This window comes from Erinaceus europaeus, chromosome 14 (assembly GCF_950295315.1).
Source record: "Erinaceus europaeus chromosome 14, mEriEur2.1, whole genome shotgun sequence".
Lineage (NCBI taxonomy): Eukaryota > Metazoa > Chordata > Mammalia > Eulipotyphla > Erinaceidae > Erinaceus > Erinaceus europaeus.
The window spans coordinates 23270483-23288871 of NC_080175.1; the positions used below are offsets into that span (position 1 = coordinate 23270483).

Below are 18389 nucleotides of genomic sequence, written 5' to 3' on the forward strand. Positions count from 1 at the left end.
AAACAACAAGGGCAACAATAAAGGGAATAATAAATATAAAAAAATTAACAAAAAGAATTTTGAGAAAAGGACATGGTCAGGAAGTTTTAGGAAGATCTGTATCATACTGTGTTATTAAGTGAAACGAAAGTCTCCTGCTATTTTAGGAAAGAAATAATAATGGGTAAGTTAGTAAAGAGGGCCCTGGAGACCCAGCACATGGTGAAGGAGGAAGACTTCAGTTACTGGTGGAAATGGTATGCAGACATCTGTCATGGGGATCTAAGGAATGCACTCATGTGACAGAAATTGGCTTATAATTTTATATGTTCCTACTAAAGCACTTTTAAAAAGGGATCATTTTTTCTTTCTCAATACTATATAACTTAATGTCATCAGAAAGTGGAGAAATTCTTAGATATCAGCCAGGTGAGAGAGGACTCAGGCAGATCTAGAATGTTTGCAACCTCCTTGAAAAAGACGCCCCTTACAAAGAAGACAAGCATCTAGGAAGGGTGGGGAGCCAGAGAGGAAAAACTGTGAAACCCAACTAGCATTCACATTAGATGTGCAAAGAAAACAATCTTCCCACTGCAGAATGTACCTGACTATTACATATCTCCCAATGGAAGAGTGGAAATGCTATTCATTTCCAGCTCAGTAGGATGCTCAAAAACAAGAAAAAAAAAAAAGTACCCACAATAGTTCTGCCCAAACACAGAATAGAGATGGACTGTATTAGGGTACTTATTCTAGTCATTCTAGTCTTGCATTATCCTTATGAATTATAATTGGTAAAGCATTTGGGGTGAGTAGGAGTCTGAGAGGGGCCTGGTGATTTTTCTATAAGCTAGCTATCCAGTGAGTGGAAGAATCACATATAATGAAGTTCGTATGTCAGTTGTTCTTACTTGGGACATGTACGTGATTGTCTGCACTCCATAGTGAAAGACTCTTAATTAAGAGACCTCTCATGATGTTGTTAGAACACCTGGAATTTATAGAGAAACATGAATCTCTAGGTGAAGTTTATACCATTGAAGCTAATGAATAGAATGTCCCATGCCTTCACTAATCCGACATGCACTATGAAATTCAAAGGAGAAAACAAATATTATATCCCTTTACATCTTCCCACCCACTCTCATAGTCACTGCAATGATCATTATCACAAATAAAAGGGGAAAATGAGATATTTAAGTGTGTTAGTCTTCATCTGGTATCCTTGGTAGAAACCAAGTGCTTCCTCTTGAATCCCCATCAACTGGAAAGGAATAGGGGACTGAAATTCACGATGGATGATCCCTAGAAATTTGCAAATCTCTAAGTTTTAAAGAACTATATTTAGACAATATTACTTCTGAATCTCAGGTTCACTCCACTTTTATCCATACCACAGTATAAAATCTCATTGCCATTTTGCATTTCAGCTCCTTGCTTTATATCATAACTGCCCTCTCCTCAGTATTTGTCTGCTGTTTTTGATAACACTTCACTCTGCACTAACTTTCCCAAAGAAGTAGTTTTAGGGCATTTAGCTTTTCATTTATCATTTGCAATTTCAAAAGAATTATGACTCAACAAACAAAAAAGATAATAAAAGTTAGGCTGATATGTGCATTTCCGAGAGTAAATTAGACATGTTCAATTGTTGTCAAAGTACCATAAATGTCTTACCATGCACAGGACTCAAATGCATTCCCCAGAAAAATGACAATCCACTTGTGTGTCATAGTCTTTAGAATTACTAATTAACATGATACTTAAAGACTTGATTTTGGGGTAAGGGTGGCATACCTGGTTAAGTGTACATATTACAGTATACAAGGACACAGGGTCAAGCCCCTGGTCCCCACCTGAATGGTGGACACTTGAGTGGTAAAACAGGTCTGCAGGTATCTCTCTGTCTCTCTACTTCTATATATCTTACCTCCCCATTGATCTCTGTCTGTATCCAATAATAAATAAAAATATTTGTAAAAAGTAAAAAACACTAAATTTCAAAATTATGAATATGAAAATATGGTGAAATGAAATGGTTAAATGTCTAAATGATTCTATATCTTTTAATAATCTTATGAAATTAATGAGAAAAAACCCACTATACAGATGAGGAAATGACAGATTTAACAGACTCTTTCTTAGTTGAAATTGTAGTCTACACAAAGGGAAATGCTATGTTTTGCCTTCTATCAAAAATGATTTTTTAAATGTTTTTATTTTTATTAATTTTTATCATCTTTATTGGATAGAGATAGCCAGAAATCAAGAGGAACAGTTAGATAGAGAGGGAGAGAAACAGAGAGACACCTGCAGCACTGCTTTACCATTCATGAAGCTTTCCCCCTACAGGTGGGGACCAGGTGGGGACCGGGGACTCAAACCTGGGTCCTTGCATATTGTAACGTGTTATTATCTTTATTCATTGGAGAGATTCAACCCGAAATAGAGAGGGGAGTGATAGAGAGGGAAAGAGATAGAGAGTCACCTGTAGCACTACCTCACCATTTGCAAAGCTTTCCCCCCTGCATGTGGGGACCAGGGGCTTGAAGCTGGACCCCTGCACATTGTAACATGTAGGCTCAACCAGGTGCACCACCATCAGGCTCCATCAAGAAAATTTCAAGTGACAGTTTTCACTACTAATCTATATGGTCCATCTCTCTTCAGTCTAAGTGGTTTTGAGCTTTAGATAGCCTTGGGTAGTGTCATGGAGGCTGAGGAAAGGTCTGTGTAAAATGAGCTCTGATTCTGCTACTCCTAGGACACCTAGAAGAATAATCATGGCAATTATACATCAGAAACAGAGAAGTGATAATTAGAAAAATGGAATTTTCAGCTACCACTTAGCTAGCCAGCATGGGCACTAACTTTTATATTTCCCCATGGGGGCATATATGAAAGAGACACAGAGTGGAAGAGAGATGAAACACAATCAACAGGACCTGCAGAATTATTCTTTCTGCTACAGAAAGGAAGAGGAGGGTGGATGACAGCTGGAACATTCTCTTCTTGTTCTTTGCAAAAGATAGGAAAATGCTGCCCCACATCCACTTAATTTAATTTCCTTCATAAATGATGACAAGGCTTATGCAGTCTATTGTACTCTCCCTCTCCATCAACTTGACCTTCCAGTCGTCCAACTGCCTTACCATCTCAACAGTTTAATCCAGAAATAGTAGGGTGATACTTTTTCTTTTTTGAGAAACTTCTGAGTGATGTCACACTGAGAAGCTGTTCCACATAAGCTGAGAAAAAGGTTGTAGATGGGTAGTGAGAAAGCAGAGAAATGAGCAGTCTTCCTTCTGTCTTAGCCTACTAAAAAAATTAATAGCTCTAAACAGCTAAGAGCATCTATTCATGAGTATTTCATGGGGATTTCTAATTGAGTTCATCTTAAACTTCAATGTGCATGCTAAATCACAAGGAATCACATTAAATGCAGATCCCTCACCTTGCCTGGGCTGCTGAAAGCTGCTAGTGCTTGACTCCTTCTTTGAATAGCAAAGGGATGGAATACATGTATTTTCAAATGTTCAAGGTGCCTGGTATTCTCTATGCTGTCTGATTGGTACGTTGTCTGATGATTCTTTAACTAAGAGTACATGGACCCATGGATGGGACTTACCAGTAAAACCTGTTAGGTGTGATGCGTTCATGCATGAGTTGCCACCGCCTTCCGAAGTCCATGGAACTATAGAGCTGCAAAACAAGGAAGTGAGGAGAGCATGAGCACCAAAGGAACTTATTTAACACAACTACAAGTGGCTCTTCCCTGCAGAATATTCCAGTACATCGTAGTGTCTCACACACCAACCAGGTACCTATTTTGTCCATATAAAATGTGTGAACATGAACATGACTGTGCCATACTGACCAAGGTTCCATCTGGCACCAATGCACTGCTATTTTTGAGCTGAGGATAAATCCATTTCTGCTGCCAACCACTACTGTCTCTTTGAGAGGTAAGTCCTTTAATAAAAATTTATCTTTCTTTTTATTTTCCTGCAAATCCTAGTCTTTAGCTGCATCTAATGTATTTTCATAATTACTTAAAATTGTGTGCTAAATGATACTTTTTCAAAAGGCTTATTTACTTATTAATGAAATAGAGAGAGAAGGAAAAGAAAGAGGAGTAAGTAAAGGAAGAAGAGGGGAGAGGAGGAGAAGGAAGTTAGTGGCAATGGCAAAGAGAACCAGAGCATCACTCTGGTATATATGATTATGTGATACAGGAGTTAAAACTCACTACCCGATGCCTGAGAGTCCACTGCTCTCTCCATTGTGTGACCTCCAGGACTAATAAACAGTTCTTATTGGTGAGATTCCCTGGCAGCTATTAAGATAAAGAAGAGGAAATAATTACTCTATTCTCACAGAAAAATGGGGCACATATGTAAAATGCTTATCAGATGACATCTAGGTAATATATACACAATATAGCACTCTTTAATTTCTTTATTGGGGAATTAATGTTTTACATTCAACAGTAAATACAACAGTTTGTACATGCATAACATTTCTCAGTTTCCCATATAACAATACAACTCCCACTAGGTCCTCTGTCATCCTTCCTGGACCTGTATTCTCCCCACCCACCCACCCCAGAGTCTTTTACTTTGGTGCAATACGCCAATTCCAGTTCGGGTTCTACTTGTGTTTTCTCTTCTGACCTTTTTTTTTTTTTTCAACTTCTGCCTGAGAGTGAGATCATCCCATATCCATCCTTCTGTTTCTGACTTTTTTCACTTAACATGTATTTTTCAAGGTCCATCCAAGATCAATTGAAAATGGTGAAGTCTCTATTTTTTATAGCTCAGTAGTATTCTATTGTGTATATATACCACAACTTGCTCAGCCATTCATCTGTTGTTGGACACCTGGGTTGCTTCCAGGTTTTGGCTATTACAAATTGTGCTGCCAAGAACATATGTGTACACAGATCTTTTTGGATGGGTGTTTTGGGTTCCTTAGGATATATCCTCAGGAGAGGAATTGCAGGATCATAGGGTAGGTCCATTTCTAGCCTTCTGAGAGTTCTCCAGACTGTTCTCTACAAAGGTTGGACCAATTTACATTCCCACCAGCAGTGCAGGAGGGTTCCTTTGACCCCACAATATAGCACTTTTAAAATTTTATTTCTCTTGTTGTTTATATACATAATTCATATTAAATAACTCTTCAATGCACTAGAGTTACTAAACTCATTTGTATGCCTATCTTTATACTATGTCAAGAAAAAGTCACTCATCAGTTTCAGTAAAATGTATACATTTGTGTGAGACTGGCACAATTGTGGCTTCCTTCACATCCTTCTGACCACTTTAGTCACTTATCTTTCTTACCTCTCAACTCACTACATTAACTTTTTAATTTTTATTGAGCATTTATTTCAAGGTAGAGTATGCTTATGTCTTTCACATTTGTCTGTATTATTTGATTGTTTTATAATCTTTGGATATAAAATTAAGTGATAACTGAATATCTGTTACAAAATCAACAATTAAAGCAGGCTGATAAGAATGGGTAGAAACTTATGGGATGCAAAAACGTCCTAAGAGTTCCTAAGACTCTGTAAAAATTTAAAAAAGGACCTCCCAGACAACTCATAAAGTCGGATACTACATTATTTTATTTTATGCACAAAGACTAATTCCTCTGAGATACACACACACACACACACACACACACACACACACACACACACACACTCAACATACTGGTAAGAGATCAGCTAGAACAGTGAGACTTACTTTCAGAAGAATTTCTCGAAATGTCTGAATGATACTAAAATTACCATCAAATGATGATATTGTCATTCACACACATTTTATTCTAAAGAGAACGCTTCCTTATGAAAATCCTGGATTTCGATGCTGATTGAACATATTTATTGTTATTATTAAGACTATAAGATTTTTTTAAATTTAATTTTATTTATTTATTCCCTTTTGTTGCCCTTGTTGTTTTATTGTTGTAGTTATTATTGGTGTCGTTGTTGTTGGATAGGACAGAGAGAAATGGAGAGAGGAGGGGAAGACAGAGAGGGGGAGAGAAAGACAGACACCTGCAGACCTGCTTCACCGCCTGTGAAGGGACCTGCCTGCAGGTGGGGAGCCGGGGGCTCGAACCGGGATCCTAACGCCGGTCCTTGAGCTTAGCGCCACCTGCGCTTAACCCGCTGCGCTACAGCCCAACTCCTGACTATAAGATTTTTTAAAAAAAAATTATTGGAAACAGAAAAATCAAGAAGAAATGGGGGAAGTAGAGAAGGAGAGAACAAAGAGAGACATTTGCAACACTAATCCATCACTTATAAACTTTTCTTCCTAAGTACAAGGATCCAGGTTTGCGTCCCTGGCTCCCCACCTGTAGGGTAGAACACTTCACAGGCAGTGAATCAGGTCTGCAGATGTCTATATTTCTCCTTCTGAATCTTCCCCTTCTCTCTCAATTTATCTCTGTCCTATCCAGTAAAACGAGGAAAAATGGCTGCCAGAAGGAGTGGATTTGTAGTGCCAGCACTGAGTCCCAGCAATAACACTGGAGGGGAAAAAAGAAGTTTCCCCACTAAAGGTGGGGACCAGGGACTAGAACCTGGGATCTTGTGTATTGTAACACTGTGCTTTTGCCAGGTATGCCACAGCCAGTAGCCAGTTGTACACACTAAATTCTATTATTCCAATTCAATACCAACTCTTTTTTCCCTCTTATATTAATTAGTGATTTATATGACTACAGGTTAATAGGAGTGTACATAAATACCATTCCCACCACCAAAAGACTGTGTCCCATCCCATCCAACCCCATCTCCCCCACCCCAGTGAAGCGGAACTCTTGTAGCATCTATCCAAAGCAGTTCTCATGCTATGAGTAAGAGTTAACTACTCCTATGTATGACCAAATCTATGCAAGGTAAAACCACCTTCTATCATTCCTAGAATAACAATTATCATAGCAACTTTATTAATCATTTTAGTGAATAAAAAATAATAGCTCTACACCATTATGTTTCAGAGTAACAATATTCCTACTGCTTAGAAGTTAGCTTGTAGAGGGAACTATGGAAGACTGTAAAGACCTTGCTGAACAAAAGGAGGTGAAAGCTATGTGCTTATCCATTTTTTTCTCTCTCTCCCTTTTCTTTTTTTTTTCATTTTTATGTATTTTTGTATTTATTTATATTTTTCCCTTTTGTTGTCCTTGCTGTTAATCACTGTTATTGTTGTTGTTATTCCTGTCATTGTTGTTGGACAAGACAGAGAGAAATCAAGAGAGGAAGGGAAGATAGAGAGCAGAAGAGAAAGATAGACACCTGCAGACCTGCTTCACCACCTGTGAAGCAACCACTCTGCAAGTGGGGAGCCAGAGGCTCGAACCGGGATCCTTAAGCCAGTTCTTGCACCTTGTGCTACTTGCGCTTAATCCTGTACATCATTGCCCAGCTCCCTCCCTCTTCCTTTTAAATTACCCATTAGTATGTGAATGCTCCCATATTTATCTGTATTTACATTCATATTGAGATGAGGAGGAGATTGTGGAGTTTGTGAGTATCAAGGCCATCCCATTGAGAAGAAAATAGCTACATATATTATTGCTAGTTGGATTTTAAGGAACACACCACTCTTCTTCCTGTAAAAGGTGTGTAAGGTGTAGATGCTCTGGTCTAAGACACATATTTCCAAATGAAACTAGATAGAGTTTTCTGTGACCCAATGAGAGACTCTTTGTCTGCTATGATTTGAATCCCAGACAATTTATCATCAAGTTCCTTCAAATAAAAACCAGCACAATTATCCGCCCCCCTAAAAACCATAAGGATCACAGTGATGGTGATGATGGAGGTCACAATTGGGGGGTGGGATGACTAATCCTTCCACCCTGGAGGTTCCTAATATTGAAAGAATATCATCCACCCCAGTTCCTACTGGGGCTTGCCCTTAGGAGAAACATGGCTCTGTCATCTCATGATATTCCTAACACAAAATGAACATATTATCTAAGGCAGTTTTACCCAAGCCTGTTCCACCTCCTGGCTCCTGGCTCTGGTTTTGCATTTTCAGCTCTTCAGTTTGACTGATGGGAGAAAAATTAAATTGAATTCTCTGCCTAGAGGCTGATTCAGATGAATGGAAAGAGAAGATTCCTATTCATTAAGGTCCATGGGTTTCGCTACCTTTTCTATCAATCTACAGTAAGTTGCTGAGCATAAAAGCAAATTTACACTACAGCAGGCTGGATCTTGTAGTGTCTTCATTCATCTATTCCTTCACTCATTCTCTAAAAGTGTAGGAAGCAGCTACTAGGTTTAAACACTGAAACAAGAATTAATTGCCACGTGCAGTGGAAGATATATGTAAATAATTTCTATGCTGTGCAATGCATATCATTTGATTAATAATAGCTGCCTCTACAATGGTAAATTTGTGGGAAGTGTGTTATTTTGTTTATATAGATTATTAAACTTATTATAAATGTGCTTCCTTTTTAATTAAAAATTAAGGTTCTCACTCATTTCTCCAGAGCCCTGCCCCACTAGGGAAAGATAGAAACAGGTTGGTGTATGGATTGACTTGCCAACACCCAAATCCAGTGGAAAAGCACTTATGGAAGCCAGAATGCCTACCTTCTGCACCCCCAAAACAATTTGAATCCAGACTCCCAATGGGCATTGTGATAGGAGGAAGAGGATAAGAGGGCTCTGAACTCCTGTTCCACCAGGTCCCAGAGAGAGGACAAAAAGGGGAGAGATATCTGGATGTAGTAATGAGGTGACTTGTGGCCTGGAGAGGAAGAGAGGATTAGACCTGGAAGAAAACGGGGGGAAATTATGTACAAATGTAAGTAGATAGTTGTAGAGATGACAGTCAACCTACGTCTGCAAGCTTTGGAGAACCACATTTGTTTACAATGGAGTGACTTGGGAAATTCAGAACACTGGTGGTGGGAATGGTACGGAATCATACATGCAATTTTTGACATGCATTTTTGTAAATTAATACTGAATTGCTAATAAAAATTAAGGTTCTCACAGTCAGAAGGAAACACCATCATGCAGCAGTGTTAGATAATTATTCAATGATATAAAAATTCTCATGACATTTAATTGAGAAATATATTATAAAATGTGCATACAAGGCCTGAAATAACCTTTCTGGTAGAGAGTGTCCCTCACCAACTGAGAGACCTTGGGTTGGGGTGGTGGGCAGTGGTGGACCCAGTTAAATGCACATGGGACCCATGCAAGGACCTGAGTACAAGCCCCCAGTTCCACCTTCGGGGGCAGTGGGGGTGGTGGTGGAGAGAAGCTTCACACACAGTGAAGCAGATCTGCAGGTGTCTTTATCTCATCCTATCTCCCCCTACTTTCTCAATATCTCTGTGTCCTAGCCAATAAAACAAACAAATAAAAATGGCCACCAGAAGGAGAGGATTCATAGTACAGGCAATGAGCACTAGTGATAACCCTGGAGACAGAGAGAGAGAGACAGAGAGAGAGAAAAAGGAAGAGTGCTACAACAATGCTTCATCACTTGTGAAGCTTTTCCCCTGCAGGTAAAGACCAGGAGCTTGAATCTGGATCCTTGGGCATGGTAACGTGCACTTAACCAGGTGTACCACCACCCAGACCCAATCATTCTTTCATTAAAAAATACAGGTTAACTATTCTTAACAAACAAGCACTGTTCTATGTATCCAGGACACATAAGACAAAAAAAGTCTCTAGCCTCAAAGATCTTTCATTTTATTAGAGATAAAGAATTGGAATTCCATTTTAATAGAGATAAAGAATTGGAATGCCTTCATTTTAATAGAGATAAAGAATTGGAAAGTCTGTAGTGTGACTATGTGAGGGGAGCATAAAAATAGTATTATTCCTTGTATTCTCTCCAGATCTGGGCACTTTTTAAAATATTTATTTATTTATTTTCTTTAGTTGCCCCTGTTGTTTTATTGTTGTAGTTATTGTTGTCATTGTTGGATAGGACAGAGAGAAATGGAGAGAGGAGGGGAAGACAGAGAGGGGGAGAGAAAGATAGACACCTGTAGACCTGCTTCACTGCTTGTGAAGCGCCTCCCCTGGAGGTGGGGAGCCGGGGGCTCGAACCGGGATCCTTACGCCGGTCCTTGTGCTTTGTGCCACCTGCGCTTTACCCGCTGCACTACACCCCAACACCTGGGCACTTTGTTTTTAATTAACATATTAAGGAGCTCCTTTGGTTAACCAAAATGAATATTTGTTACATATTTATTAAAACATGTAGCACTATAGTTTTATCTGTAATTTACCTGTTTTGGACAGAGGTAAAATTTTAATGCTTACTTTTCTCTCAACTCTAAAGAAAATACACTAAAAGTGTGATAATGCTTGCAGATGAGAATTCACTACAATATTAGGGAAAAAGGGAAAGTTCAGAGTGTCATGCTCAATCTCAAAATGGGTTCAGCTATTCCAGGCTTTATCTTCCCCCCCCCCAGTGGAAACTGAAATAAATATTTTACAGGAAATCTTTATATTTTTCAATATAAGCAAAATATGTAAATGTGCTGCAGGGCCAGTAAGACATGCCTTGACCCAAATGGCTACCTGCTTCCTAAGGAATACCAATTTGTGACCTGAATATCAGTGTTCATGTAAAATGACCTAGAGGAGAATGTGGGGCCATCTGACCTTGAAGTAGAGTTGCTAGCTTTAGCAGATAAAAGCTACAGGATACCAAACCAATTAGAATTTCAGATAACAGGGAGTCAAGTGGTAGCACAGTGGGTTAAGCACACGTGGTGCAAAGCACAAGGACCAGTGTAAGGATCCCGGTTCAAGCCCCTGGCTCCCCACCTGCAGGGGAGCCCCTTCACAAGCGGTGAAGCAGGTCTGCAGGTGTCTATCTTTCTCTCCCCCATCTGTCTTCCCTCCCTCTCTCCATTTCTCTCTGTCCTCTCCAACAACGACAACATCAATAATAACTACAACAATAAAACAACAAGGGCAACAAAAGGGAATAAATAAATATAAAAAATTTTAAAAGAATTTCAGATAACAACAAATTGTATTTTGCTTATTCTTGCTCTATATAAGTGTGTGTGTGTGTGTGTGTGTGTGTGTGTGTGTGTGTGTGTGTGTGTGTGTGTGTAACAGGATACCCTGCATTTGGTCTAGTAATCTAGTAATTTTCTTCATTCCATTTCTAAGAATGTTCATTATAAGATGTACGTATTTACATTATATACTTTTTTATACTTGTATCAGGGTTATCTTTGGGATTTGGTCCTGGAACTATGAATCCACTGCTTCTGGAGGCTCTTTTTCCCATCTTATTTAATTGAGAAGGAGAGAGGGGGGCTAGGCTGTAGCAAACAGGTTAAGCACACATAGTACTAAGCACGAGGATACACACAAGGACCCGAGTTCAAACGTTCAAACTCCTGCTCCCCACCTGCAAGGGGAATGCTTTACAAGCAATGAAGCAGGTCTTCAGGTGTTTTCTGACCCCCCCTTTTTTTTCCCTTCCCGTCCCTGGGGCTTGGTGCCATAGTAGTATGTATGCTTAACCAAGTCACCGGGCCTTCCCTCTATTCATTAATGTTGAATGTAACTAAATGCACAAAATCTTTGGGATTACAGTCAATATGTTTTGAAATCAAGTAACCCAAATCATTTTCAGTCATTAATTTATTTACTACTAGTTAAGCATCTAGTAAACACTAAAGTCAGTGGAAAGTGTAATGATACAAAGATGAATAACACAAGGTTCCCTGATATTCAGAAACTCAAAACCTGAATGAGAAACTAGCTATATCAAATAGTAAAAGCAAAGCAACATGAGTGAGTCCATGCCGGCAGATGAAGAAGGGTGGTGGAAAAACTCAGAGGAAGCACTTATTGGTTCTGTTGGGCTGGGAATTGGACACGAGCTGAGCTATAACAGAAGAGTAGGAGCTGGCCTGGTGTGTTAGTTATCTCCTGAACCCAGCCCAAAGTACAGATATCGGAGTGAAAAAGTATGGTCATTAGAAATAATGTTGGAAATAAAACAGAAACATTATCTCATTTTCAGGGCCACAGTGGCACGGGGCTGCTACCTGAAACACCCATCAGTGGAACCAGAAGAAGGAAAACCTGTGGCCAGAAGCCATCAGGAGCTGGGCCTGGACCTAAGACACCCATCAGTGGAATTCAAAAGAGAAGAACCACCTATGGCCAGAAGCCAAAGAGAGCAATAAACTAATGGCGGAGACTTGGCTTAGCAAGTTGGAGCTCCACAAGTCCATCCACTGGCCCAGAACCAGCCTCGTGATTACTTTGTCTATTCAGAAAAAGCAGGAGTGACATTTCTGTCTGGAGAGCTGCATCTCCCTTGCTAAGGATAAGAACTAGCCTGAAAGTACTACCCAGGACACCCTTCCTGTACAGAGGGAGGACGGAACATGTGAGTCTTTCCATCTGGAACAGACATCTGAGGAGACTCCAGGTCAGCTGGTCCCCTAACCCAGGCAGCTGAGAAGGAGCCAGCAGGGAAGAGGTGTCCTTGCTGGTGGGAAACCCCATGGACAGCACTCTAGGGCATCACCAGGAACTCCCAGCCTGTTGGGGAGCCTATTGGTTGAGCAGCAGCACAACCGTGAGATCTTCTCCATCCTGTATCAGAGAGAAGTCACTTTGCAGCAACCACTGTGCATGTGGATAAACATGGCCCTGGTAGTGCCCCAAGGCCCAACCATGCTGGCCCTAGACAACTCTCAATGCCCCCCCATCCATGAGGGTCCCTAGGGGCAGGGGTGCCCACAGTGCGCCAAAGGACAGCAATTCCATCTGCCCTGCTCAACCCTGTCACAATATTCTCATGGGAGTGATGTGAAGTATGACCTGTGATTCTGCACATCAGCTGTCTGTGACTGCTATGAAAAATGAGACCCCAGATGCACTGATGGGCCTCTTTGCTGGAGAAGCAGCCACCTGGCTCACTCTACTCGACATTACCAAGTGCTCTGTCTACCAGAGAACCAAGATGGTGTGGTGCATCCTTGCTAACAGGAGGACATCTTTTCCATCCTGTGTAGCAGGGAAGATATCTGCCAGTGCCCCCCCCCCAAATGCATGTGGCCCCCAAGGTGCCCAGAGCATTGGCCCTACTGGCCCTCCATGCTTCAGAGGGGCCAAGTCCCTGTTAATCAGTAGAGACAGGGCCACCCCCAGCATGTTCCTGTATGACTTTACAATGCACAGACCCAGGGGGCCCAGCAGTAGCACAGCAGGTTAAGTGCATGTGGCATGCAATGCAAGGACCAGCTTAGGGATCCGATTCGAATCCCCAGGTCCCCACCTACAGGGGAGTCACTTCTCAGGCGGTGAAGCAGGTTTGCAAGTGTCTATCTCTCCCCTTCTCTGTCTTCCCCTCCTCTCTCCATTTCTCTCTGTCCTATCCAACAACAACATCAATAATAACAGCAATAAAAACTACAACCATAAAAAACAAGGACAACAAAAGAAGAATAAATTAAAAATTAAAAAATAAAATGCACAGACCCATTTTACAGTAGAAGCTGCAAGTAAGTGATGGACATCATGGAGGACTTGGACAACATCCCTTAAAAACAAAGTTATCTCCATGTATTATTGCATATCTCCCAAATAGTTCTTCAACCCTTCAATAGTATATTATTTATATTATATTACTTTATACTATATTAGCAAAATAAATATTCTTTATCACTGAAGAAAAGAAAAACTTTCTGTGGCAAATGAGATACTCTCCCATTAGTTATCTTGCTAGTTCATGATTTAATGTTTATTTCTCTGATTATTTGATTATGTTTGTCTCTTTTCTATATTACCTTCTTTACAGAGACAGGACTTGTCTATTGCTTACTTTGCATCTGCATTGTTTGACAAAGGTTTGTACTTTGAGAGCAGTAAATAAACATTTACCAAGTGAAAAAAAAGAGAAAAGAAAAGAGTATCTTATAAATACTATTTGTCTCTTCTCAGGTGTCTAACTCTGAATGTCTAACTAGATTTTAATAACGGATTTATCTTAGAAATTTTAGATTTGTCTTCATTTAATTTATATGAATATTGATCTATTCACTCATGTATACATCAAAACATCAGGTTATCTCTTAACATGTATAAGATGACAGGGTAAGAAGAGTCTTCTGAAATCATCCACCCTCCAAAAATGCATAAATAAACCTTTCACTGGCTAGTCTAACAACATATAGTCAGAGAGTAGTTTACTTGGGGGCCAGATGGTGGCACGCCTAGTTGAACACACATATTACAATGTGCAAGGACCAGGTTCAAGTCCACAGTCCCCACATGCAGGGAGAAAGCTTTACAAGTGGCAATGCAGGGCTGCAGGTGTCTCTCTATCTCCTTCCCTATCTCCCCCTTTACAAGTAATTTCTGGCCATCTCTATCCAATACATAAAGCTAATAAAAGATTAAAGAGAACATTTACAAAACCATTTTAAAAAGGGAAGTTTGCTTTATATTGTTGAGATGGCTTTAGAAATGATTTGGACAATTCTTTCTACATCTGAGGAATCTGAGGCTCAGAGAATTTAAGTTGACACATCACTGAATTCAAACTCAAAGCTCTATCCTACTCACAACTGAAATACACTTTATTCTGTGATGCCTTCTTATTCTTCTTTTATTGCTAAATTTTTAGTATTAAAATAAAAACAAATCACTATAACCTCATCTGAATGATGACTCATTTAGGTACACCATATGTGAGTGTCATTCTACTTTGAATGTATCTGATACTTTTATTTACAAATCATTTGTACAACTCACTTTGTACTCTTTTTAACAAAGGATATTTTCTGAGCTAATCATCAAATAAGACAATCTTATAAACCATTTACATAGCATTTAACAAAATCCATTCTTTTGTCTCCCCAGTTCTATTCCTTTGACCACTTTTCTTTGTAATCAATTTCTATTAATTTTTATACAACATGATTCAGAAATGTCTCCTATTAAGCAGTATTCTCTGAACTGAAGAGCTACTATTCATCTCTCAGCTGACTTTATCTGTTCTGCCAACCACCCCAATTATGTCTCCACTCTCCTTAATGGCATTGATCTTACTTCACATTGTATTATCAACATCCACTTTCTTATCTACTATCCTGGTATGTTTATTGTTTCCAATGTATTCTTAATTCTGTGATTTTTTTTCAAACCCCCAAAAACTGAATTTTAAAGAGGTGAAAGGAATTAAAATATCTTCATTCCAGGTCAGCTATTCAACTGAAATCACCGTCTTTACATATCCAGACAATACCTGTTTTAGTTAAAAAGAAAAGGACTTTACCATGCCTACCATATGAAATGCATCCCCTGCAAGATACGCAACTATGTTCATTATTTTTAAATGAACACATGGTGAGAAAATCTCAGAGCTCATTCAAACTTAAGGCATTAAAATCAATAGTGTGCACTTTAAAGATTATTTCATAAACAGAAAAAAATGATCATAAATGGAGACTGTGCCATGAAAAGTATGCCTACATATGTTTTCCAGTTTCACTACCACAAAATAAAGACTGGTGCTTATTTCTTCCCACACTTCTTGGAGGAGAACACAGAGGTCCCTAGATTCTATAAACTTGCTTAAGAGCTCAGAAGAGTGTTCATTTCAAAACTTAAAACTTAGTGCCCAGTGGAATTTGAGTGTTAAAAAAAATTAGATGAGCTGAATTGTAAGGCAGCTCTAACTATGTCCTAGGGAAAAATGTAGAAAGTTCTGACCAATGTAGAAAGAAACTTGTAAACATTTTCAAATTAGTGAAAGGGCAATGTAACTATGTTCTGTTTTCTATGAGAGAGTAGGAGGAGGAGGACCAAAAGGTGAAATCTAGATGAAATAATATATTGGCTTAATGCAAGGAATAATATTGTCATGGAAAAAACCCAAAATGGTTGGAAGAAGCTATGTCTAAGGGCATATTCTCCAGGGAGTTACTGGCTATGTTTGAGTAGAAGGTAGATGAGCACTTTCATTAAGGTGACTATCAGGAAATAAAGTGTCAGCTGAGGTTTAGACCAACAAGTTCTTAGGTCTCTCCAGATACGTGATTTTTGATTCTTTAGCCAAGAGCAATAATCCCAGGAAAAGGACCCAAGGGAATATTCACCAAGGATGCTCTCTCAATAATTGTAATGCTGGCAGATACATTTTTAAAGCCACCAAGATGATATAAGAAAGGCATGGGATGCTGATTGTCAGTCTTTGGTAGTCATCTAAAATTCCTTTTTCCCTATATCCATAAACTTCATACAGAGTTTTAAAAATCATTTCATTAGAGCTAAACTTTATTTCCTAATATCATTGACTTGGCATCGGGATTCACTGGAGGTGATACTTTCATAGTTATAAGTGTAGTCCATAAGAAGCCTTGGATACTTCAAGCTTTATGAATTCTGTTACTGGTGAATAAACCTAGACTACCTGATGGGATATGCATGAGAGAGAAAGAGAGAGAGAGAGAGAGTGAGAGAGAGATTCATCAAGATGAAGACAGATATAAACTCAATTCCAACTGACCATTGACCAGCTAACGTACAGATTGACGAGAAACAGTGAAAGTGTAATATTTAAACCTCTAAATGTAAGAATTATGTATTAACTAGCTCATGGATGGTAGATTGGTGTTATCATATTCTCTCTCTCTTTCTCCTCTCTCTCTCTCTCTCTCTTCCCCTCCTGTGTGTGTGTGTGTGTGTGTGTGTGTGTGTGTCTAAAAGAACAGAAAAGGGAGGACATTCAGTGACAGTAGATGGTGAAGCTTCAGTTCAGACCCAAGCACCACATCAAATAAATAAACAAATAAAACATATTTCATCCTCCCTTCAATTCTACAGAAGGTCAAAAATAGAGCTCAGTAACCTGAGTTTTAAAATGATATTAGAAGACTATAATAAAATAATACAGTGATCTCTGCTTTAGATAATGTTTAAGGGATCTTGGACATTTAGAACTAAGTCTATTCTCTTTCTTCAGTTTGCCACTACCCCCATTTCAGGAAAACAATGTTCAGGTGAATATCTGGATTTCCTTAGTGAGGGAGTATCACAATCTGGGTTTAAAACCCACCAGAGAGGAGTAACCTACAATTTGGCCTCCTGTGAATGCATCCTTAGCTACATTGCAGAAGTCATGGTTTTGAAAATGGAAACGACCAGAGAAAACCATTCTGTTTATGCAAAAACTATTTGATCAGTTCGCAGGAACTTTAGTCTGAGTACCTACTAGCCTGCTTTTCCCTCTATGAATTTATTGTTTTAGCACTAGGACTCCAAAATACAAAGTAGCAATAGTAATTAATGTCCAACAAACAGTTAAGTGACAGTACTAGGCTAAGTTTCTTGCATCCTTCCACTTAATCCCATAAATATCTTTTTAAAAAATCCTGATAGTTATGATACTTAAAGTCAGTATAAAAAACAGAGCCCCACCCTACTAGGGAAAGAGAGAGGCAGACTGGGAGTATGGATCGACCAGTCAACGCCCATGTTCAGCGGGGAAGCAATTACAGAAGCCTGATCTTCCACCCTCTGCAACCCACAACGACCCTGGATCCATACTCCCAGAGAGATAGAGAATGGGAAAGCTATCAGGGGAGGGGATGGGATATGGAGATTGGGTTATGAGAATTGTGCAGAATTGTACCCCTCTTATTCTATGGTTTTGTTAATGTCTACTTTCTTAAATAAAGAAAAAGAAAAAAAACCAAGTTAGCAAAGGTTAACCATTGATTTTTACAAAAATCAAATCTTAGGCCCTTGCACCTCTCTAGTCACAATTATTTTCATCAGATGAACCTTGTTGATGTATGCTTTAATTTAAAGACATTTTAATGCATTAGTGTAATAAATTAGTTGATGCACTAATGTCAAACTGCACTCTACCACATGTTGAAGTAAACTTATCCACCATGTGCATTTTCTCTGTAAGGGCCCTTGCAGCCTTTTGTGCATTAGAAAGCCATAAAGCACAATGGTTTCACTTTAAATAATGAAATCACGAAAGGAAAACATCATTTATTTTTAAACACTGTGCATGCTGGATTAAGAAAGGGGTGATTCTTTTACAGAATGAAAGGAGAAATAAGAAGGTAGCACATCATATTTTCAGTTCCCACTGAGGATGTGCTCATCCCCAGAAGCTGGGGAGTCTTCTTACGTTTTTATCTATGTGGCAGTGAGTGGAAGCAATCTTTTCCCTCTTTTGATCACTCTGCTAATATCTGTGGATGATCATGACAATGTTCTGAGCATGGATTATAGAGTCAAAAATAAAATTTTAGTAGATAGGTAAATTTACATTCTAATAATAATAATAATACTGACAAAGTGGTGCTGAGATGAATGGCAAGGAAAGAAATGAATGCAAAGCAGA

The 18389-nt window shown here is 39.1% G+C and overlaps 1 protein-coding gene across 1 annotated transcript in view; it reads right to left on the reverse strand.

The window, feature by feature from the left end:
• The window catches only part of SORCS3 (sortilin related VPS10 domain containing receptor 3), a 795336-nt gene that overhangs the window by 284949 nt on the left and 491998 nt on the right, over nt 1-18389 (reverse strand). The window contains exon 5 of the mRNA XM_007530390.3: nt 3608-3681. Coding sequence (XP_007530452.2) covers nt 3608-3681 — 74 coding nt within the window. The remainder of the gene's footprint in view (nt 1-3607; nt 3682-18389) is intronic.